This window comes from Zalophus californianus, chromosome 11 (assembly GCF_009762305.2).
Source record: "Zalophus californianus isolate mZalCal1 chromosome 11, mZalCal1.pri.v2, whole genome shotgun sequence".
Lineage (NCBI taxonomy): Eukaryota > Metazoa > Chordata > Mammalia > Carnivora > Otariidae > Zalophus > Zalophus californianus.
The window spans coordinates 25768430-25789973 of record NC_045605.1 but is presented as its reverse complement, the minus strand read 5'-3'; the positions used below and the strand labels follow the sequence as shown (position 1 = coordinate 25789973).

The window sequence follows — 21544 nt, the reverse complement described above, 5'->3', positions numbered from 1 at the left end:
CTAAAGATCATATTTAAGTCTTTGGGTCAAGATTTTTGTTTGTTTAAATTTTAATTCCAGTATAATTAACATACAGTGTTAATATTAGTTACAGGTGTACAATATAATGATGCAACAATTCTGTACATTACTCAGTGCTCATCATGATAAGTGTGCTCTTAATCCCTCTTGCCTATTTCAGACACCTCCCCTGTGGTAATCATTAGTTCTCTATATTTATAGAGTCTGTTTTTTGATTTTGTCTTTTTTCCTTTATTTGTTTTGTTTCTTAAATTCCACATATGAGTGAAATCATATGGTATTTGTCTTTCTCTGACTGACTTATTTCATATAGCATTATACCTTCTAGATCCATCCATGATATTGCAGATGGCAAGATTTCATTCTTTTTTATGGCTGAGCAATATTCCTCTGTGTGTGTGTGTGTGTGTACATGTGTACATACCACATCTTTAACAATATTCATCTATCGATGGACATGGGTCAGGATACTTTTGAAGAATTCCAGTGACCACACATTCAATAATATATTTAATGTTAGCTATTTGTTCATATGACCAAGTTTTTGTTAAATTACTAATCTTTAATCCTCAAAACACCTTCTGAATAATGAACTCTTTAATGAATATTGCTATTTTAATCATTTTATCTGAGAACTTAGAAACCAAATATTAATCTAACTCATTATCTTGCTAACTAGGCATGTGAAATAGTCTGATTTTACCACTCTCAGGTATATCTAATCAGTTGAGATTTTGCCTATCTTACTAACATGATTAAATAGAGAAGATAGGAACTTAAATAGAATAAACCTATCAGTTACATAAGTATGATTTATTTCCTCTATATTATCAAATATGTAGATTCTGTTATAAAGCTGACATGTGAATAACTATGATCTGAATATCATATAATCAAATAATCCAAAGGAGTTGTTTTCCTTGCCTTCAAAGTAAATATACTAATCACTGTCAGTTAACCTATCTTAGCTCCAAATCTATGCAATAAAACAAAACTTTACAATAAAGTTAAATTCCTGGAGTATAGTATAGTAAGCAGTCAAAAAATGTGGGCAGGAGAAAGGAAAAATATGTACGGTACCTTTTTTCTGTATTCTATAAGAGTACTTCAGAAGAGTACTTAATTTTACTACTAACTTACTAAAGAAGATCTCTAAAAGGTAGTTTGTCTTTCCTAGGGACTGAGAATCTAATATTTAACACATTCATTATTACAAAAAAATTTTTTTAAAGATTTTATTTATTTGAGTGAGAGCACGAGCAGGGAGGAGAGGGAGAGGCAGACTCCCCACTGAGCAGGGACCCCAAAGTGGGGCTCCATCCCAGGACTCTGAGATCATGACCTGAGCTGAAGGCAGACGCTTAACAACTGAGCTACCCAGGCACCCATTATTACAAAATTCTAAAATAATAATTTGATTATCCACGAAGTTATTCAGATAGGAGTTTACCTGTTCTTTTAAGTTCCTTTTGTTGCCAGTTCGCCCAGCAGGGGGTTGTAAAATCTGACATCCCCAGTTTAGGGCAAATAGAAGCAATAAATACAGCAAATTTAAAAGAGAAAAAAAGTCTGCCAAGTTTCGTTGGGTCTTGGTACTCAAAAAGATGGTCATCAATATCTGGTATAGTTTTAAGAAAAAATACTGTTAAGTGAGAAAGACTTCATGATATGGCTTTATTATTTGTCCTGAAGTATTCAATTATCTTTAGGCACTAAAGCAATTATCTTTAGCAGCACTAAAGACAAAATAAATAGTTCTAGATAATCCACAGTTTACTATGTTAAAGGAATTCAGTTTTTTCTAAACTTTAAAATCTGCCATCAAAAGTAAAGCAATTGTTACAGGGGTCAGTTATAGTAAGAGATAATTTGACAGTTTTCTCAGTACCAGTAGTGAATAGATAATTTGTTGAGGTGGGCAGCTAGAATAATGGTGGAATTACAACATTGATCATATGGAGAAGGTATAACTGCAGGCAGAATCCCTGTAGTGTAGAAAGGAAACGCCATTTTCATAATTTAACAAGCATCACTATATCTCAAGAAAAGTAATACTGTTTGTGTATCCTGCTATTAAATTGGTTTAAATTCCAATTCATATGATTACTTGTGTTATTGGCAAAAACCATCACCTTGGTAAAAAATTTACAAGATTTTTATCAATAGTTGCATAAGTGATGTAACACTATGTGTTATAATGTCCACAGTACAGAGAGAATTCTTAAAGTGTGCTTTTTTAACTCTTAATTTAACTTGGAGTAGTTTTTATTTTTAGCTTTTGGTGCATTAATAACCATGGGCAAGAGGAGAATGTTGTTTTAAGAGGGGCCATCTGCTAGGGTATCTTATACTCCATTTTAGTTATTTTTTGACCAGCTTTTTAAGCAAACTCTTGACGATGCTAGGATCAGTCCAAAGCAGAGTGGTTTTTATTTCCACCTCACCAAGACTCCACCCCGCCCCCGCTAGAAGTAGTGTGGTCTGATCGTGAGGAGCAAATGTCAGTTAGATCAGTCTTCCTGACTTGCTCTAGTCACACCTCCAGTCCTTTTTTTGCAGGTCTTTGCCTGTAAGCTTTAATATTGCCTGCACTCTGAATAGCTGCAGAATCCTGCTATAAAGTAGATTTTTGTGTGTGTCCATGGTGACCAGGTCCAAATACTGGGATTTTTCCAGTTTTTATCCTAGGACAGATTGAAATGTTAGTGTTTAGTTCCCTTCTCTTTAAGGAAAAAAATGAGAATGGGGAAGGAAATGTTGACAAGTGAACAGTTCTTTCTTAAACAAAATCAGCAGTATCTGGCCCCCCAATCTGTATTAAAAACAAATCAGAAGGATTGGAAAAAAGTTGGATAAGTAGGTATGAGGAAGAACATAAATGTCTTCTGACAGTAAGGGAAAGAGAAAATGAAAGGCACACACAAAAATGCTAAACACACACCAGTAAGAATGAGGTTGGGGGGTGTGAGGTATGCAGGAAGAATACAAATGCAATTGGGGATGAATGTAAATGCACATAGTCCTGTGTCCTTTCAAAAGTCTTGTCCCTGTATTAGAACATAGTATAATAATCGGTGTCCTTGATGATTACCATGAGTCATCAAGAAACAAAATTATATTTAGTATTCTTTATTTAAGAAGTCAAGGCAAAATGTCACAAATTTTCTAGCACAAATGACTTAATAAAGTAAGTTTGGATGCCTTAAAAGGGATTAGGTTTTTTTGTTTGTTTTTTTGGAAAATTTTACTTAAGTGGAAAAATGTATTCATTTCTTAATGTCAGCTAATTCAAGTGTTCCAAAGGGGAAAACTGAAGTACTGGATTCTAAGTTTTCATCAGAAGGAAATTTCATTCTACAGGTCCAATAACAGATGATATTTATTAAATATCCACATGTATTTGGTATTTTGCAAACTGTTACAATTAGTTTATTTTAGCTTTCATTAAAATATTGCAACCAAAAGCATGCTTGCTGTTAAAGTGAACTACACAACCTCAATTTAGATGTGTTCATTTGGTAAAGCACAGCTTATTTGCATACAATAAATACATTGGCAAAGTTCAGTCTCTGGTGAGAACGGGCTAGGTCGTTCGGCTCTCCCTCCCACTAAAAACAACAATGTGGGGTTTTTTTTAAGTTACCTTTAAAGTGTTTGAAAGATAGTCGGGGAGGGGCACCTGGGTGGCTCAGTCGGTTAAGCATCTGCCTTCAGCTCAGGTCATGATCCCGGGGTCCTGGGATCGAGCCCCACATCGGGCTTCCTGCTCAGTGAAGAACCTGCTTCTCCCTGTCTCTCTCTGCTGCTCCCCCTGCTTTTGTGTTTTCTCTCTCTCTCTGTCAAATAAATAAATAAAATCTTAAAAAAAAAAAAAAAGATGGGGAACTGCCAGATTAAACGAGGTAAGGGGAGCCCGTAAATGGATATCCAAGCACTAAAACCAGTTGTTTCCTGAGATTGCCAGAACACAAATGGGCTTTGGTTCATCAACTCAAAGAACAGGGCAAACAAGCAGTTAAGGCCCAGAGTATGTGAAAGTTGTGAAGTCTTAGAGACTTTGCTCTACACTAAGTAGGGACCCCCAGAGGACTTCCCCACTACAACTAAATCAGCTCCCCTTCCTCCAGACTCCAGAGAACTGTAGAAATAGCTGCCTTGGCAGTGGGCAGAGTAGAAGATGGAAAGGAAAAGGGGTAAAAAACACATCTCTGAGAAGTTGTGGCCACTGACCAGCCCTCTTGCAGATTTTGATCCTGATTATTCCTTGCACAAATAGGCCAGGGAATTTCAGTGAATTTGGTTTAGGTAGTGCCCTCCAGGAACCTAGCAGAAGCAAACATAAAAGCTTCTCTGGAAGATGGCATATCCATCCTAAGCAAATCATTCACTCTACAAATCATTTTCAAGGGCAATAACCACTGAAAAACAACCGGGGCACACAAGAAAACACAGCAGAGAGAGAACCAACAGGAAAACAAAAACAGCCACAGAAATAAATCAGCATAGTTTTCACAGAATAAAATAAATATGCTTACCAAGCTTAATGAAATAAACAAGCTTGAACAATAATTACAGACAACATTATACTGTAAAAAGTTGTAGCAGATTTGAGGGGGAAGGGGAATAGGACTTCTAGAAAAGAAAAAAGTAACCAAAATAAAGAACTCTGTCAACATTTTAGCAGCAGATTGGATTTTGCAGGAAAGAGAATTGGTGAATCAGAAGATAAATTGCCTGTGGGACGCCTGGGTGGCTCAGTGGGTTAAACGTCTGCCTTCAGCTCAGGTCATGATCCCAGGGTCCTGGGATCAAGTCCCATGTCAGGCTCCTTGCTCAGCAGGGAGCCTGCTTCTCCATCTGCCTGCCGCTCCCCCTGCTTGTGCATGCTCGAGTTCTCGCTCACTTTCTGACAAATAAAATCTTTAAAAGAAACACCTGAATGCTGCCCAGAGAAAGACTGTATTGTATTAGGGTTCTCCAGAGAAACAGAACCAATGGGATATATATAGGTATATAGAAGGAGATTTCTTAGGATGGATTCACTCATGTTATTATGGAGGATAAGTCTCACAGTCTACTATCTACCCGCTGGAGGCCCTTGAAAGCCAGTGGCGTCATTCCAGTGCAAATCCGAAGGTCCGAAAACTGGAGGGCTGATGGTATAAGTCTTAAGTCCAAAGGCTCAAGAACTGGAAGTGCTGGTGTCCAAGAACAGAAGATGGATATCCCAGTTCAAGCAGAAAGAGAGCAAATTTGCCGTCCTACCTTTTTGTTCTATTCTGGCTGGCCTCAACAGATTGGATGAAACATCCCCCCCCCCACCACACTGACCCGCATTGGTGAGGACAATCTTCTTTACTCAGTCTACTGATTCAAATGCTAATATTTTCCAGAAATGTTCTTACAGACACACCCAGCAATAATGTTTTACCAGGTATCTTGGCATCCTTAGCCCAGTCAAGTTGATACACAAAATTAACCATCACAGGAACAATGGTAGAAACTACTGTGAAGAAGGGGATAAGAGTTATGGACGATACAAACGTAGGTTTCATGAAGCCCTAAGAATAGACGAGAATGGCTGAGAACTTTCTAGAATTGATGAAAAACACCAATCCACAGGTTAGAGGCCAGCAAATCCCAAATAGGAATAATAAAAATACAAACCTAGACACATAGAGAAAATTCAGAAAATAATAAGACAAAACATTACCTTCAGAAGAATGACTTCTGAAACCAGTGGAATAATATCCTCAGTTGCTAAAAGAAAATAACTGCAGACTAGATGTCTACACACAGTGAAAATATCTCTCCAAGAATGAAGGTGAAATAAAGATATTATCAAAGAAACAAAAATAAGTTTATCATCACCAAATCCTCACTAAAGAAAATTCTTAAGGATGGACTTCAGGCAGAAGCAAAGTGAGCACAGATGGAAAGCCTAATATACAAGAAGGAGTGAAGAGCAAAGGACAAAATATATAGACAAATGTAGGTGAACATTGCGTGAAAGAGTAATGATGTTTTGTGGGACTTTATCAAAACAAAGTACAATATCACACTTCATAAGTTGCAAAATAAGAGTGTGTGGAAAATGGAGTTAAACCGTTCTAAGATACTTAATGTTCAAAGGTTTTGTTTAACTTCAGACTTTGGTAATTATGTGTTTAATTTCCAAAGTAACCAGTAAAAATAGAGAAAGATTATATAATTTCCAAACTAAAAGAAGAGGGGAAATAGAATGATTATTATCATTTATGTTTAACAAACTCATTTTAAGATATATAAAGAGATACAAAGGGCCAAGAATAGCCAAGGAGTTCAGGAAGCAAGTGAACAAGGTGAGAAGACTTACTGCTCTATCTGATCATAAAGCTCTGGTAACTGAAGATTGGCATTAATATAAGTTCAGACAAGCAGATGGGACTGATAGAGAACCTGGAAGCAGACCCATACACTTAGAAGCCTGCAGAGAGAGAAGAAAAGACAGACTTTTAGTAAATGTATTTGATTATGAAATCAGCTCCAGGTGGATTAAAGAAAAGGCCTAAATGTCAAGGGTAAAACAAAATCTCCTAAGATTACTTGAGGTAGGGAAGGATTTTTATTTTTATTTATTTTTAAAGATTTTATTTATTTATTTATTTGACAGGGAGAGACAGTGAGAGAGGGAACACAAGCAGGGGGAGTGGGAGAGGGAGAAGCAGGCTTCCCGCGGAGCAGGGAGCCCAATATGGGGCTTGATCCCAGGACCCTGGGTTCATGACCTGAGCCAAAGGCAGACATTAACGACTGAGCCACCCAGGCGCCCCTATTTTTATTTTTTTAAGATTTTTAAAGATTTCAGTTATTTATTTGAGAGAGAGAATGAGATAGCATGAGAAGGGAGAGGGTCAGAGGGAGAAGCAGACTCCCCGCTGAGCAGGGAGCCCGATGCGGGACTCGATCCCGGGACTCCAGGATCATGACCTGAGCCGAAGGCAGTCGCTTAACCAACTGAGCCACCCACGCGCCCAAGATTTTATTTTTAAGTAATCTCTACATTGACCATGGGGCTCGAACTCACAACCCTAAGATCAAGAATCATACCGCTGACTGAGCCAGCCAGGCACCCCAGGATTTTTAAAAACAAGACCAAAAAGACACAGCCATGAAGGAAAATACTTATAAATTCAGTTAAATTAAAATTTAATTTTTTGGTTATCTAAAGAGTAAAAAGACAAGCCATGGAAGAGAGAAAAATATTTGTAACATGTATCACTGAAATATGAAAAAACTCATAATAAAAAGCAGACAACTCAATAACAACATTTCACAAAACAAGTGGTTCAATAAATATCTGAAAAGGTGCTCAACCTCATTGGTAATAAGGGAAATAAAACTCAAACCACAATGAAATATTGCTACACACCCACCAGATGGGCAAAACTTAAAAAAACTCAATGATACCAAGTATTGCTAAGGACGTAGAATGACAGAACTCTCATACGTTGCAAGTAGTGATGTAAATTTAGTACCATCACTTTGGAAAAGAGTTTAGCATTTTCTAATAAAGATACACATATCCTGTGATCTAGCAATTTCTTTTTTTAAGATTATTTATTTATTTGAGAGTAACAGAGATAGAAGCGGGAGGAGAGGGAAAGGCAGGCTCCCCTCTGAGCAGGGAGCCCAACATGGGCTCGATCCCAGGACCCTGAGATCATGACCTGAGCTGAAGGCAGATGCTTAACCAACTGAGCCACCCAGGTGCCCCGACCCAACAATTTCACTCCTAAGTATAGATACCCTAAAAAAAAATGCATACGTGCATTAAGTTATGTGTACAAGAATATTCACAGCAGCATTGTTCATAATAGCCTGAAACTGTACATTAAGAATGAAATGGATAGATTATGAATATTACAAACATGTAAACTTTCACCTGTAATAGCATGGATCAGTCCACAATATGGAAGGAAAGAAGACAGAATATATACAGTGTAATTCAATTTATATAAAGTTTCAAGCAGTAATACTAAACTGTACTGTTGATGGTGAGGGTGGCCGATTTACCTTAAAGGGCATGATAGTATTTTAGGCATAGCTGTCATGTGGTCTCTCTCACAACCACAATGACTCTGCTCTGCTACTGGTGTAAAAGCAGCCCTAGATGGTTCATGGCTTTGTTCCAGCAAGAAGCAACCAATAGTTTATAGGTACATGTGTTGGAAATAAAATTACTTTTAAAAGGAAGAGGGACAGGAAAAAAGGGAAGGAAATGATGACCATAAAAGATAGAAAAGTTTACCTCTTGGAAGGAGGGATTTGTGATCAAGGTAGGGTAAACGGGACTTAATAGGATGCTGACAGTATTTTAGTGGGACTTGTATGGAGGTTGCACAGATACGTATTCACTTTATAGCTGTCTCTTGAATTCTACATAAAAATTCTGTGTACAGTCATTTCTCACAATAAAGTTTTCAAAAATAAAAATAGTGCTTCTTTAAATGATTGTTATAATTTTATGCGAATTTTTTTTACATTTGAATTTATCTGCTTGTTTCTGAAATTTATATCAAAGAAATACTCCTAAAAGAATTTAAGTAGTAATATAAGGCTGTTGTTTTACATATGATTTCTCTTTAAAGATTTCTTTATGTTCTGTGTTTTGGGGGCTTGGAGATACAGATTGCAATTAATATCTTGGCTTATTTATACCACAGTATTGACAGCTGTGCTCTTTTTGTCCTGTTCACAGGCTCAGTAGATGAAGGCGTCACTGAAGGGTTACCTACACTTCAAAGCACTTCTAGCACTAATGCTCATGCAGATGATGACGATCGGTTAGTACCGATGTAGTATGTCATGTTCTTACAAAGGGGTGTGTTTGCAACTATAAATCCAAACATTTTAACTGGGAATTATATAAGAAGTTTATTGTACCTCATTTTATTTTTCAGAGTAAAGAGGTCATTATATCATGAATGAGACCACCTATACAAGGTTTTTTGACATTTTAAAACTGCCCAGGCCCATTACTTGTAAATAGTATCTATATCAGGGATCGGTGCACTGTGAACCACAGGCCAATTCCAGTTCACCCCGTTTATTTGTAAATCAAGTGTTCCAATAAAGCCATGCTCATTTGTTTATGTATTGCCTGTGAATGGCCAAGTTGAGTGGTTGAAACAGAGATCATGTGATGTGCAAAGCCAAAAATATTTATTTTTTGACTTACTACAGAGAACGATTGCCAAATCCTCATCTATATACCCATAATTCCCAAGTCATTATCTTCAGACTGTCCCTCCCTGCTTCATATTTCCGTGTAGATGTATAAGGGGCATTTCAGACTTAACATGGCCAAGACTTCTAACTCCCCACCTAAATCCCACTCATCTAGTCTTACCCATCTCTAAACAGCATCGTCATCAGTTAAATGTACAAAAGCACATCACTGAGAGAGAAATATTAGGAACTGTTTGGTATTTGGTATGTTTGGGGAATATGAGAAGAAATGAGGCTGGAAAAGTACACAGAACCCAGATCATAAGAATCTCCTATGCCTTGCAAAGGGGTTTAGACTTTGAAGGTAACAAGCCATTGCAGGATTTAAGAGGGGGCTGATTTAATCAGATCACTGAAACAGAAAGATGGATTTGGAGGGATGGGGGGCTAAAGAGAGGGAGTTATTCAACTTGTATTAGTGAAGACCTAAATTAAAGCAGTATTAGGAAGGAAAGGATTAGAGAGATTAAGGATGCCTGAGGTAAAATCATTTATGATATGTTACTTAAGATACTGGACATTCTGGACAATAACATTGTTTTTCATATTGCCATAAACGAAACTTTTAATATAACAGTTAAACTCTCAAAAAGTCATTTTTCTTTTGTTCATTTAAAGTTGTGCAGAAATGTTTATTCAACTTAAAAATCAGAATCTGGTTGCCTTCTTTGGTCTGTTTTTTAGATTGGAAAATGTTCAGTATCCCTACCAACTCTACATTGCTCCTTCTACCAGCAGTACAGAACGACCAAGTCCAAATGGTCCAGATAGACCTTTTCAGTGTCCAACTTGTGGGGTACGATTCACCCGTATTCAGAACCTAAAACAGCACATGCTCATCCACTCAGGTAATGTCACCTTCCCTACTGTTGTATAAATGAGTACTTGAAACATATTTAGAAATCCCAGTTAAAAATATAAAACAGCTATTTTTGAGTTTAAAAAATAGGTTTCTGAGAAATCAGATAAGCCTTTGTTGCTTAAATGGTACAGTGTCAGAAAGCTGTTTGCTTAGCACATTTGCCACAGGCATAAGTATTCAGATTAAAATTTGAAGGGGTATGTGTGTATAATACATACATAAAAAGTATTTGATATTTTAGGTTTGTGTGTATATGTGCAATAGAGAAGCACAAATATGGATGGTAGAGCAAGTAAAATTAAAAGGGTATTTATTAGTGTTCTTTGTACTTTCTTGTAACTTCTCTTTACAGTTGGAATTATTTCCAAATAAGTGTTTTTTAAAATTTAATAACAATAATTTAATTTCAATTCTGTAATCCTAAATTTCTCTGTGCCCTGATTAGTCAACTTTGTAGTATTTTTTAGTATAAAAGATTTTTAATAAATGACGCATAAAACAGATTTGAAATTTAAGTTCAGTGATCATATAAAGGCAACAAAACTCTTGTGGGTAAAACACTGACCTCTGATAGAGTAAGAAATCTTTGCTACTGTTTTCAGCTGAGTTATTGTTTTTATCTTACTTTCCTGTGCCGTAGATAAGCCTAATAGTCCTTGAGTTAACATCAATTCCCTATGACTTTATTAAATCAACAGATTGTATTTTGAAGGTTTTTAAATTTTTTTTGCCAAATCTGTGATAATTAATTGGAAGAGACAATACCCTTTAAAATTCACATATTAGTTTCTGCATATTTTTTCTATCACTTTACATTAAATGCCCCAAAACTCAATTCACCAAATAATAGTTCTACCATGATTATTATGTTCAGAGATGTTAGAATTTTCCTTTTTTCTTCTCATTTCTCAGGGAACGAGGAGTAGGTCCTTTTCCATCTTTTCAGTATAAACTGTACTACTTTAATGAAATTGAAATAATGTTTTATGGAGATTTCAATTCTGTTTAAATACTGTGATTAAATTGTTTTGAAGTCTAGAAAATAGATGATTTAGAAGAATATTCAAAAATCAACTTCAGGGGCACCTGGGTGGCTCAGTTGGTTAAGCGACTGCCTTCAGCTCAGGTCATGATCTCAGGGTCCTGGGATCGAGCCCCGCATTGGGCTCCCTGCTCGGCGGGAAGCCTGCTTCTCCCTCTGACCCTCCTCTTGCTTGTGTTCCCTCTCTCGCTGTCTCTCTCTCTCTGTCAATTAAATAAATAAAATCTTTAAAAAAAAAATCAACTTCACTATATATTAACGAGTTTACCTCTCCCTCTAATGCCTTTCTTTATTTTTTTTTTTAAGCACTAGTGACTTTTCAAATGTTTTGTACCTTTTCTGAGATGTTGAATTGGAATCCATTTTTGCTGGTGATTTTTGTCTTTTTAAATTACCTATTGCTACAAAATTATAATTCAGAAATTTGTGGGGTTTGTGACCTTTCATTTTATTTTGTTTTTAGATAATACTTTGTTTTGCTTGATTTTGTAGGAATTAAACCATTTCAGTGTGACCGCTGTGGGAAAAAGTTCACCAGGGCTTACTCGCTAAAGATGCATCGCCTAAAGCATGAAGGTAAACGCTGTTTCCGGTGCCAGATATGTAGTGCCACTTTCACTTCCTTCGGGGAATATAAACACCACATGAGGGTTTCCCGGCACATTATCCGCAAGCCTCGGATTTACGAGTGCAAAACATGTGGCGCCATGTTCACCAACTCTGGAAATTTAATCGTGCACCTGAGGAGTCTGAACCATGAAGCGTCAGAGCTAGCAAACTACTTCCAGAGCAGGTGAGGTGCACAACAAAAACGAACCAGGAAAACTGCTGACTAAACTCTCTTTTCCTGCTTTTAGGGCAGCCTGCTGTGTTTTTTATCAGGTTGCCAGCTAATCAGTCACATTCCTTTTAAATTCCCACTGTCCATACTCTGATCTCCTGATCTGATAAAATTTTGCTGAATCTTCTAAGTATATACAATTATAAATATTTTTCTAGTTGGTATTAGAAATTTTTCCCTACAGAAGTAGACTACTTACTTCTTGCTTTGTCTTTTTTGTTTTGTTTTTTGTGTTTTTGTTTTTTCAATGACATAAGGTTAAATTAATATAGACCTTATTGGAAAATTTACCATGCCAGATGATCTTAGTGGTACTGAATTACTTCAGACTCTTTGGATGTCAATAAAATTTTTGACCACTTCTCATTTTTTAAAATTCTATATAAAGGAACATATATTTACCAATAAAGAAAGAATCTTCGACAGCAACTAGGATGGATATGATCATTTAGATCAAATTTCCTTTTTCTCTCAATTTAGAGCTCCATGCTTTTAATATTAATAATTTATTATAATAGAGTTCCTTTCTGATTTATAGAGTATCCAAGGAAATCAGGTTCTAGTTCTGGCTCTACCACACTAACTGCTGTTATGTTTGAACGTGTCACTTTATAAATGAAGAAGTTTGAAACAGAAAGATAAAATGTAAGCTTTAAAGATGATTTCTAAGGTCTCTAGGTATAAAATTCTGTCATCTTTTTTAATATTTTATCAGAACTACAGATCTGTAGGAATCCTTTGTTTTTTATAAAATGAAATCTTCCTAAACTCTTAAATTTTAAACCATCTTCATTTTTTAAATCTTATTTTTCAATAAATTCCAAAGTGTTGCATAGATTTTGTTTTTCTCTCCAAACCTGACATTCATTTTGCTTAATTATGTCTGTCTGGTTGTCCTATTACTAAACCTAAATTCTACATGTCATATCAAACCTTGTTTGTTCAGAAGTGAAATAGCATCTCAGTTAACCACTCCTATTGCCTGTGTCTTCCCTGTGCAGAGCCCTCTGTCATCCATGCCTATCTAACACCTGAAGACTTTTTAGAAAATACAACATAGGACATTTTAAATTGCTTGCAGATGAACAGATTTTAATTATTTTATTAATACTGGACAATCGAATTATAAAATAACCTTCTTAAATGTATTAGTTACTGACATTCCTAGTAGAATGAACTTTTAGTTCAGCAATATTTAATTAAAGCATCCAAGATTTAAATGTTTATTCTTTTACAAAAAAATGCATATAGAAAATTAGTAAATGTAGGAAAGTATAAAATATAAGAAATTTAAAATTTTTCTGATCTCACCACTCAGGGATAATATCCACTGTTGTTAAAATCTTGGTATATTTTACTGTCCATATTCAAAAATTAAATATTTAATTATTCTAATAGAATATTAAATATTTTCAATACTAATAAATACCTCTCAAATATAATGCCATTTATGCATAAGGACTTAGTTTCTTAACTAACTTATATCCAGGAAGTAATAAAAAGCTAAGTTTATATACCTCTTAATTAGTATATAATCCAAGAAAAGTTAAGCATAAGTATAAATGATCTTTGCTTAAGTGGAGAGCATGCTAATTGCATTTGTTTGTATACAGATACTCTTCTATATAAAACAAGAAAGGCTATTTGGGTGTCTAAAATGACAAGGTGATAATCTTATCTATTGGTGGTAGAGAGAGTTGATGTGCTTTGGTTCTTATGAATGGTTTTGGTTCATATTTAGGAAAGTTTAGAAATTGAAAATCCTGAATTATAATCAGTCACAAATTAGAGAAATGAAAAATCCCAATCTTGCTTTACAAATCAGGTCTTTTTATTGTGGCTAATTTATTACTGGTTTGAAAATTAACTCCCTCTTTCATCCTTTGCCTCTTATCTAGTGATTTCCTAGTACCGGACTACTTAAACCAGGAGCAAGAAGAGACCCTTGTTCATTATGATCTTGGAGAACACAGTTTTGAAAGCAGCTCCTCTGTTCAAATGCCTGTAATTTCGCAGGTCTCCTCGACCCAGAATTGTGAAAACACTTTCCCCTTGGGGTCTCTTGGTGGGCTGGCAGAAAAAGAGGAAGAAATGCCAGAGCAGCCAAAGACCAGTGCTTGTACTGAGGCAACCAGAGATGACCCCCCAAAATCAGAGCTGTCTTCTATAACCATTGAGTAATTTCATGGTTTGGCTTCATTTTTGGTTTTTGGAAAGTGCCTGTGCTTGGTCTTGTACATTTAAATTTAATTTAATTTTTTAAACAAAAAAGGGTTTGGGAAAGAATTTCCCTTTTTACTTTGTAAGCCCCACAATTGATGTTTTATTTTTCATGACTGAGAGATTGCTTCTGTAAGTGCACAATAACATGATGTTGAAACATAATTGAAACTATGAGACTTAAGGAGAACCAGTTGACTTAAGGCATATATCAGTTTCTTCTTCTATTATTAAAAATAGGCTAACGAGATCATTAGGTAAAAAAGAATTCAGACGATTGTTGACCTTCCTGAGAAGAAAGGGTACACCAGAAACAAATTACTGAACAGAATTTGACAGGTAGCCTGAATAGATGTTTACTCCTATTCACAGGACATTGTACAATATTTTGTAAAGCCTGTTGGTTTTGGAAATATTTACGGTAAGCTTTCTTAAAAATTATTAGGGTAAATACTTCTGAAATCCAATGTACTCTTTTTTTTTTTTTAAGCTTTGCCATTTCTATTATTTTTCACGGTTAAAATTTGGTGTTGGGATAGGCATTCCCTGAACTTTTTTAGTACCACTCCAAATAATCTTTCTTCTGTGAAATCAGAGAAACATGATTGAGAATAGTCAGGCTGTGCATGAAATGACCAGGAGTGGAAAATGAAGTACATAAATCTCAGCTTTATAGGAACTCTTTTAATACTGCTTTTCTGACTAAAATTGTTGTTTACCTGGTCTTTGAATGTTAGTGCCTGGCTAATTAGGTCATTGCCTAAATCATTTTTCCTCTTGCCCCATGAACAATACTTCCTCTTACATATACTGGCATGATATCATATAAAGGAAAAATATTGGAGATACTCTATATTTTATATATAGGTTTATGTAATCTTGGGGATGTTTCTATTGTGCTGATTTGGGCAAAATAAAAGAATTCTCTCTTAAGGTTACGTTCTTAACCCAACTAAGATTGTTTACAAAGTTCCATATGTCGGTGATAATTTGTTTTTTGTTCCAAAATATTTTTAGACATTGCCAAGTTTATTAAAAGGGTTAATGTAGTTTTTACACAATGTAAGCAATAATGTAAAAGATAAGAAGAGGCTTTAATGATCTATGACTCATCAATCTAGGAGAAAAAAGAATCGTTAAGACAAAAAACTAAAAACCTTAAATTAATATCACCTCTTTTGCTGCTAAAAAATGAAACTTCCTGTTTATAGTTGAAATTTATGTGATATTCTAGACTGGAGTATACTTTTCATCTGGTGCCATTAAAGCATCACTGATCTTGATCCTAAATATTCATGAGTCCATGAACAATGAACTTCTGAGTAACTTTTTTTCTTTGTATATACCCAAAGTTTATTATGAAAACACCTGATTAAATTAGAAAAAGAAACTAAATAGTTTCTTATTCAAAACACGAGATCTGAATTTTTTCCGGGTGCTAGACCTTAATAATAAAATTAGTTTTTAAGTTATAGTGATTTTACTTGTTTCATTTTTTTTTAATTGGCTTAATTCTGTGATTGATTTTCCTCCCACAACTGTAAAGGAAGGGAAAGTAAATGCATTGAAGATTTTTTTTTTTCAGGTAACATTCTTTTCTAGATTCTGCTGTTTTTAACTTGTTTCTAACTCCTTATCTCCGTCTTGAACCTGTTTTCCCCCTTTGCTCCCAAACATAGGTATATTACCTTCAGGAAGAACAACATACACAAGTTATGATGGGCTTCCACCATTTATGCTTCTTTACTAATAGGGTTGAATTACTTTTTTGCCACAGACCGTGATACTTAATTAGTAACAGTACTGCTGTGTCTCAGCTAGAAAGGTCAGGAATTTTTATTTTTAATGTCATACATATTCTTGAAAATTGTTATGCCTACCAATGGGTAAACCTTGGAGTTAATTTTTAAAATCTTATATTGGTAAAACAAAGAATAGGTAAAATTATGACCAGGAATCATTGTTGCCTTCAGTTCTAAGAATTTTTGTGGTGTTTTTTGTTGTTGTTGTTGTTGTTGTTTAAGGAAGTAAAAAGGAAGGAAGGAAGAAAAAAAGAGAAATAGGGTTAAAGAAAAGAAAACTGGGGATTTGTATGGTTGAAAGTGTTTAAGCACATCCCCTATCCTGAGAACTCTATGTTAAAAGAGCCCACAATTTTGGCAGCTCTGAAGTGGTCTGTGTTCTCAGAAATGTAGGATTACCACTACTGGCTATTCTTTCCCAAATGGAAACTTTAGAGATTTTCATTGGTAATTATAAATTATTACAATGCACAGATTTCCAGGTTTAATGAAAAATTTGAATATATTATGAAAATGTATACTTGGTTTGTTTATTCCCCAAATCTTATCAATACAGGTAGCTAACAAGTATTTAACATAAAATGATATATAAACAAAGGCCTTTTTTCTCTTTTACTGAGGCTCCACATTTTTCCTGATAGACGGTTTAAGGATTTTTAGCTTATGGATCTGTTTTAGGAAACTAAGCTGCAAGGGATAATTGTATATAGTGTTATTTAGGTTTATTTAAAATTCATCAAAGAGGGGGGATACCTGAATGTATAAGTTTTACCAGAATATATGGAAAACATTGCAAAGAGATGAAAGCCAGTTATATTATCCCATCCGTTAGAAATTGCCAGTGAAACTAAATAAAAAATTCCAGTTTAGAATACTTAAGCATAGTTGTCTTTGTTAAGGCCCAAGAGGGTAACTTTGTGATATTTAAAGGGCTTAAATTTTAGGATGCAGGATAAATTGCCTTTTTAAAACCAAGTATTTTATACAAGAAAAGCATTTATTTTCCATTTTTATGCTACCAAAAAGGTGTGATACACTTTAGAAATGAGTAAAGATGCTCGCTGTGATACTGGACGTTACAGCTCCTACAGTCATTCTTTCCATTTTTAGGGGTGTATTCTAACAGGGGAAGCATCTAGCATGACAGTGATTGTAATAATTCAGAAACAAAAGGATTAATATTGTTTTTATTTCAAGTTTTTTATAAATGGATATAGATGGAGATTATCATCCACAAATACACTTAAATGAATTTCTCTTATTTGGAATTTCAAGTAATCTTCTTAATTTGTATTTCACATAATTAGTTGCACATTTAGTTACATTGCCAGTTTTTAAAGTTCTCAATTTCAGTGAGTCAAAGTGTACTAAATGTTTAAATAGCCTCATTCAGTCTTATATTTTAACCTTTCATCAACCATTCTGGGTTAAGTAGTTTGGTTCCAAGTTATGACACATGCCCTTTGGTTTTAAAAACAAACAGAAAAATTTGCATTTTGTTAAAATATTTTATCAAATGGAATGGACTAGTCAGCATATCTAATGCAGCATCATTAGTAGCTCTGTTACCTTCTGACTCCTGAGCCAGACTCTCCCCATTGTATAAACGATTCCCTGGGAAACTTTGGAAGCTGTATTAACACTTTCAGTCTTTTATTTGATCTCTCACTATTTTTGTACTCAATCTAAATAGAGGCCAATTATTTTGTTTAGCGGCTTTTATTTTGAAGATTCCCTGATGAATTTTAGTCTCTTAGCTTTGTAGTCCCTGAAAAATGCATTACTTTATAAGGTAATGGCAGCTCTGTACAATACCACATGGAGAGAATCATGGTTATTGCTCGATGAATGAACAATCCTGAAACTGTAATATCTTAAAGGAGTTTGAGATTTGATGAGTCGATGAAGAGAACTAAATTCACTCATCTGCAAAATGTGAAGTTATAACTGAAATATACATCCAAGTGAGGGAGAATAGTTTTCTGGATATTAATATTAACTGGGGGGGTTGACTAGTAAAGTTTGCATTTGGAAGTGACCCAAAGTTGCTAAAAGGTAATAAATGTGATTTTCACTATAAGTTATTGACATAAGATACTTTATTTATAATATATTCAGATTTTTAAAGTAACTGAGAGAAGAATATATAGAAACTATGGATTTTTCTTTTCTAAAGCAGTGGAACAAAATTGGGAAGAGTTCTATTATAGTAAACACATGAGGAATATTTATAGCTAAGAATACTCCTTTAGCTTTAAGCTAAAATGGTCAAAATTTAAATTTATATTTTATTTTGCTTATACCCACTTTTTTAGTGTCATTTTGCTTGACTGAATGTGGTGATATAAGCTGTTTTTATTTGGAAAGTCCTCAGCAGGCTGAATTTGCCAAAAGCAATAATGGTTCAGATTAAACAATGAAGTGGAATTGAACCAATTTCCAGGTTCAACTAAGGAACAGACATTCTGTGGATATTTTTTCGTAGATTATAAATGTATTGAGATTTATTAATGGGGGAGTTAAGCTTAGATTATGGGATGTAGACTCCTAGTAACATCCTAGTTGTACTTTTTTTTTTTTTTACCTCATACTAATACAGTTAGAGATTTCCACTACATTGTAGTGATTATATTTTTATGATAGAAGAAAACAGTTCCAGGTCTTTACAAATAGTCTCTGCAGAGATGTCAGACGATATTATTGGAATCTCAGTTTGGCAGTATCCAAAATACGAAACTAACTTAAAGTGCTCATACTACTTTAAGTAAGCTTCCTCTGTGCAGGCCCCATGCCAGTTACAACTAATACCAAGGTTCCTGTGTACATAATAGTTTACAAAGAATTTAAAAGTTGAGACCATTGACTGAAAACAAAAACTTAAAAAAAATTTTTTTTGAACTTTAAAACTTTTAATTTCAGTTTGAAGTGCCTGGTTTATAAAATCTAATTCTTTGATTATTGCCTTTCTCTTTTAAATTGACTGATTTTGCTAAGTAAGCTTAAAGCCCTGGGTTCAATTGTGAGGATTTATTGACAAAATCGCTGCTTGATGGTTTGAGGGGCTCGTGTCATGACTTTTATTAAATTATCCTTGTTTTTCCGAATGCTGGTCTAACTATATCCAGATTTCATAATCCAGTTAAACAAGCTAAAAAATCATCCTGTAATTGAATGTTCAGGTTACCAAAGTACATCACCTTCTAAGGAAGGATAAATCTTCCCTATTTTAAGAGGAGCCAGTCATCTCCCCTTAACACATGTTTCCATTGGCATTAGTGGAAGCTGTGTTCATTTAAAGGTGGGAAGCCTTTCGTGCAGTTCCTAGAAACATGTTTTCTAGAGAGAACCCTTTCTATGATTAGGTTATAATATGTTTTCTCTAAACTTTGTTTTATTTCAGTTATCAATTTAATTTTCAAGTTGATAGATGCTATGTAAAGTCTCTCATACTGAGAGTAGTCCATTAAATTACTGAAAGTTGCACTGCTTTTCATCTTTCAGGTGCCTAAAATGAATGCCACCAGGTATTTGGAAGGATTAAGATCATAAACTGTATTCATTTTCTTCCTTATACAGAGGGATGGCTTCTAATGCATATATTTCAAGATAATGAAAAAGAACAAAACAGTCCCTGATAGAGTAAATTTTGGTTTTAATCCAAGTCCCAATAATATATTTGATTTTTCTGTTGTTACTGGTGCCTCCTCTTGCATCAGATAGAGATTGCCTGCCTCTTGTGGCACCTTATGTCCAGTTGGAAGATAGTATATGGCTTCTTTGTGCCTCTACTATCTTTTCAAAAGCCATTTTATAAAAATCCTAGGTAGCCTATTTTAATATTTAAATATATATATTTGTGAGATACTTTTAGAACAGACTTTTTTTTTACTTTGAATTTCCTGAATTCTCATTTTTAAGAGTAAATTAAAATTTTCCAGGACTAGGACTTGTCTTTTTCCATAGCAGCATAATGAGAAAGTCAGATTGAAATTGAAATTGACCATACTTCAGTGATAGAAGAAATTGATGTCTGGTTACAGGAGACAGATACGAAGGAAAAAATGGTTTTGATGTCACAGAAATGAATTTTTAAATAAAATTGTGGTTTTGTTTCTGTAATTTCATATTTGCTGCTACAGTAGCTCAATATTTTACAGAGCTAACATATAAATCTGGCTCCATTTAAAAACTGGAGTACTTTCTAGTACAACCAGCCTGGGAGGAAACTGTGCACCACAGTTTTCCAGATGGGTGACTGACTGCTTTGTTTAGCCGATGCATGCTTAATATTTTCCTATAGGCCAACATCAAGGAAGTCTGGGGGAAACTTTTTTACCTTGCAGCATTATGATTCTTTTTGGGCACTGGCATTTTGTGAAACCCTCGGGGGAGGATAATGCTGGGGGCAGAAATGTGAATTAAAGTATGTTGGTGAGTGTTTTTATGTCTTCTACCCTCTCCTAGAACCAGTACAACTCTTAACTGTGCCAGTCCCCAGTTCACCAGCTTTGTATCCAGTTGTCATCTCATTTAAATATGGCTTTACTTGGTGACAGTGGCCATAGCTAAAGTTACTTGGCATGTTTGACTTTCAATAATAACGAAAATGGTTTTGGATTTTGTTTTCTTTTATTTCCTAAAAATGTATACAATGTCAGAACTTCACATTTTATATACTAGTATCTGGCTATTAGTATTTTACAGGAACCATAGTTCTTGGTGACTTCATATATATATATATATTTTTGTGACTTTTTTGTAAACTAAGTGCCGTTTCAACGTTACAATCATTTTTAGAGTTATTGTAATCAATGTGAATATCATGTTTTTTCAAATCTGTTCTGAGCCTATAGTGTTTGCTTTGTGAACATATGTGTATTGTATATATTCTGTATAGTTACATTGTACTGAAATATTAGCTTGTTTGATATAAGGAAAGTATGTATTGAGTACCTTTTTTGCTAGCCTGGTTGTTTAATCTTTTTTAAAAAGGTTTAAACTTTTTAAAAAAAAATCTTTAAACTGGCCTTTATTACATGGTCACAAATAAAGTTGCAGTTAGAAGGGATGGGCAGGGAAAAACTAGTTTTGAGTGTCTTTGAATAGAAACATAAGACTAAGATTTTTTTCTCATTAAAATATCTTATTAATGCTTTATGGAGTAAAACTTCCTGCTGTTGTTATTTATTGTTGGCTGGAAGGAAGAAATCGGTGGTGCTGGTTGAGGAGTGGATGAGAAAGTCATCAGAATAACACATCACTTAAATAAGCATCCACTGAGTGTACACAGACCAGAGAGTCTTTCATTAGATGGCAAATGCCAGCTTCCTGGGCGAGGAAGAAAAGAGCTGAAAGTGCACAGATTCCATAAGCACTGTACCTAAGATTTTTTTTTTTTTACTTTTTTTTTTTCCTTAAGATTGTATTTATTTGACAGAGTGAGCACAAGCTGGGGGAGCCCGATGCGGGGCTCAATCCCAGGACCC

The 21544-nt window shown here is 34.7% G+C and overlaps 1 protein-coding gene across 2 annotated transcripts in view; it reads left to right on the top strand.

The window, feature by feature from the left end:
• ZBTB44 (zinc finger and BTB domain containing 44) overlaps nt 1–21213 on the top strand; it is a 55669-nt gene extending 34456 nt beyond the window's left edge. Inside the window, exons 3-6 of one of the 2 annotated variants that reach the window (XM_035722691.1) lie at nt 8762–8846; nt 9976–10139; nt 11688–11988; nt 13935–21213. In XM_035722691.1, coding sequence (XP_035578584.1) covers nt 8762–8846; nt 9976–10139; nt 11688–11988; nt 13935–14217 — 833 coding nt within the window. In that variant the 3' untranslated portion in view covers nt 14218–21213. The remainder of the gene's footprint in view (nt 1–8761; nt 8847–9975; nt 10140–11687; nt 11989–13934) is intronic. The other variant, XM_035722692.1, reaches the window with a different exon arrangement.
• The last annotated feature ends 331 nt before the right edge of the window (nt 21214–21544 follow it).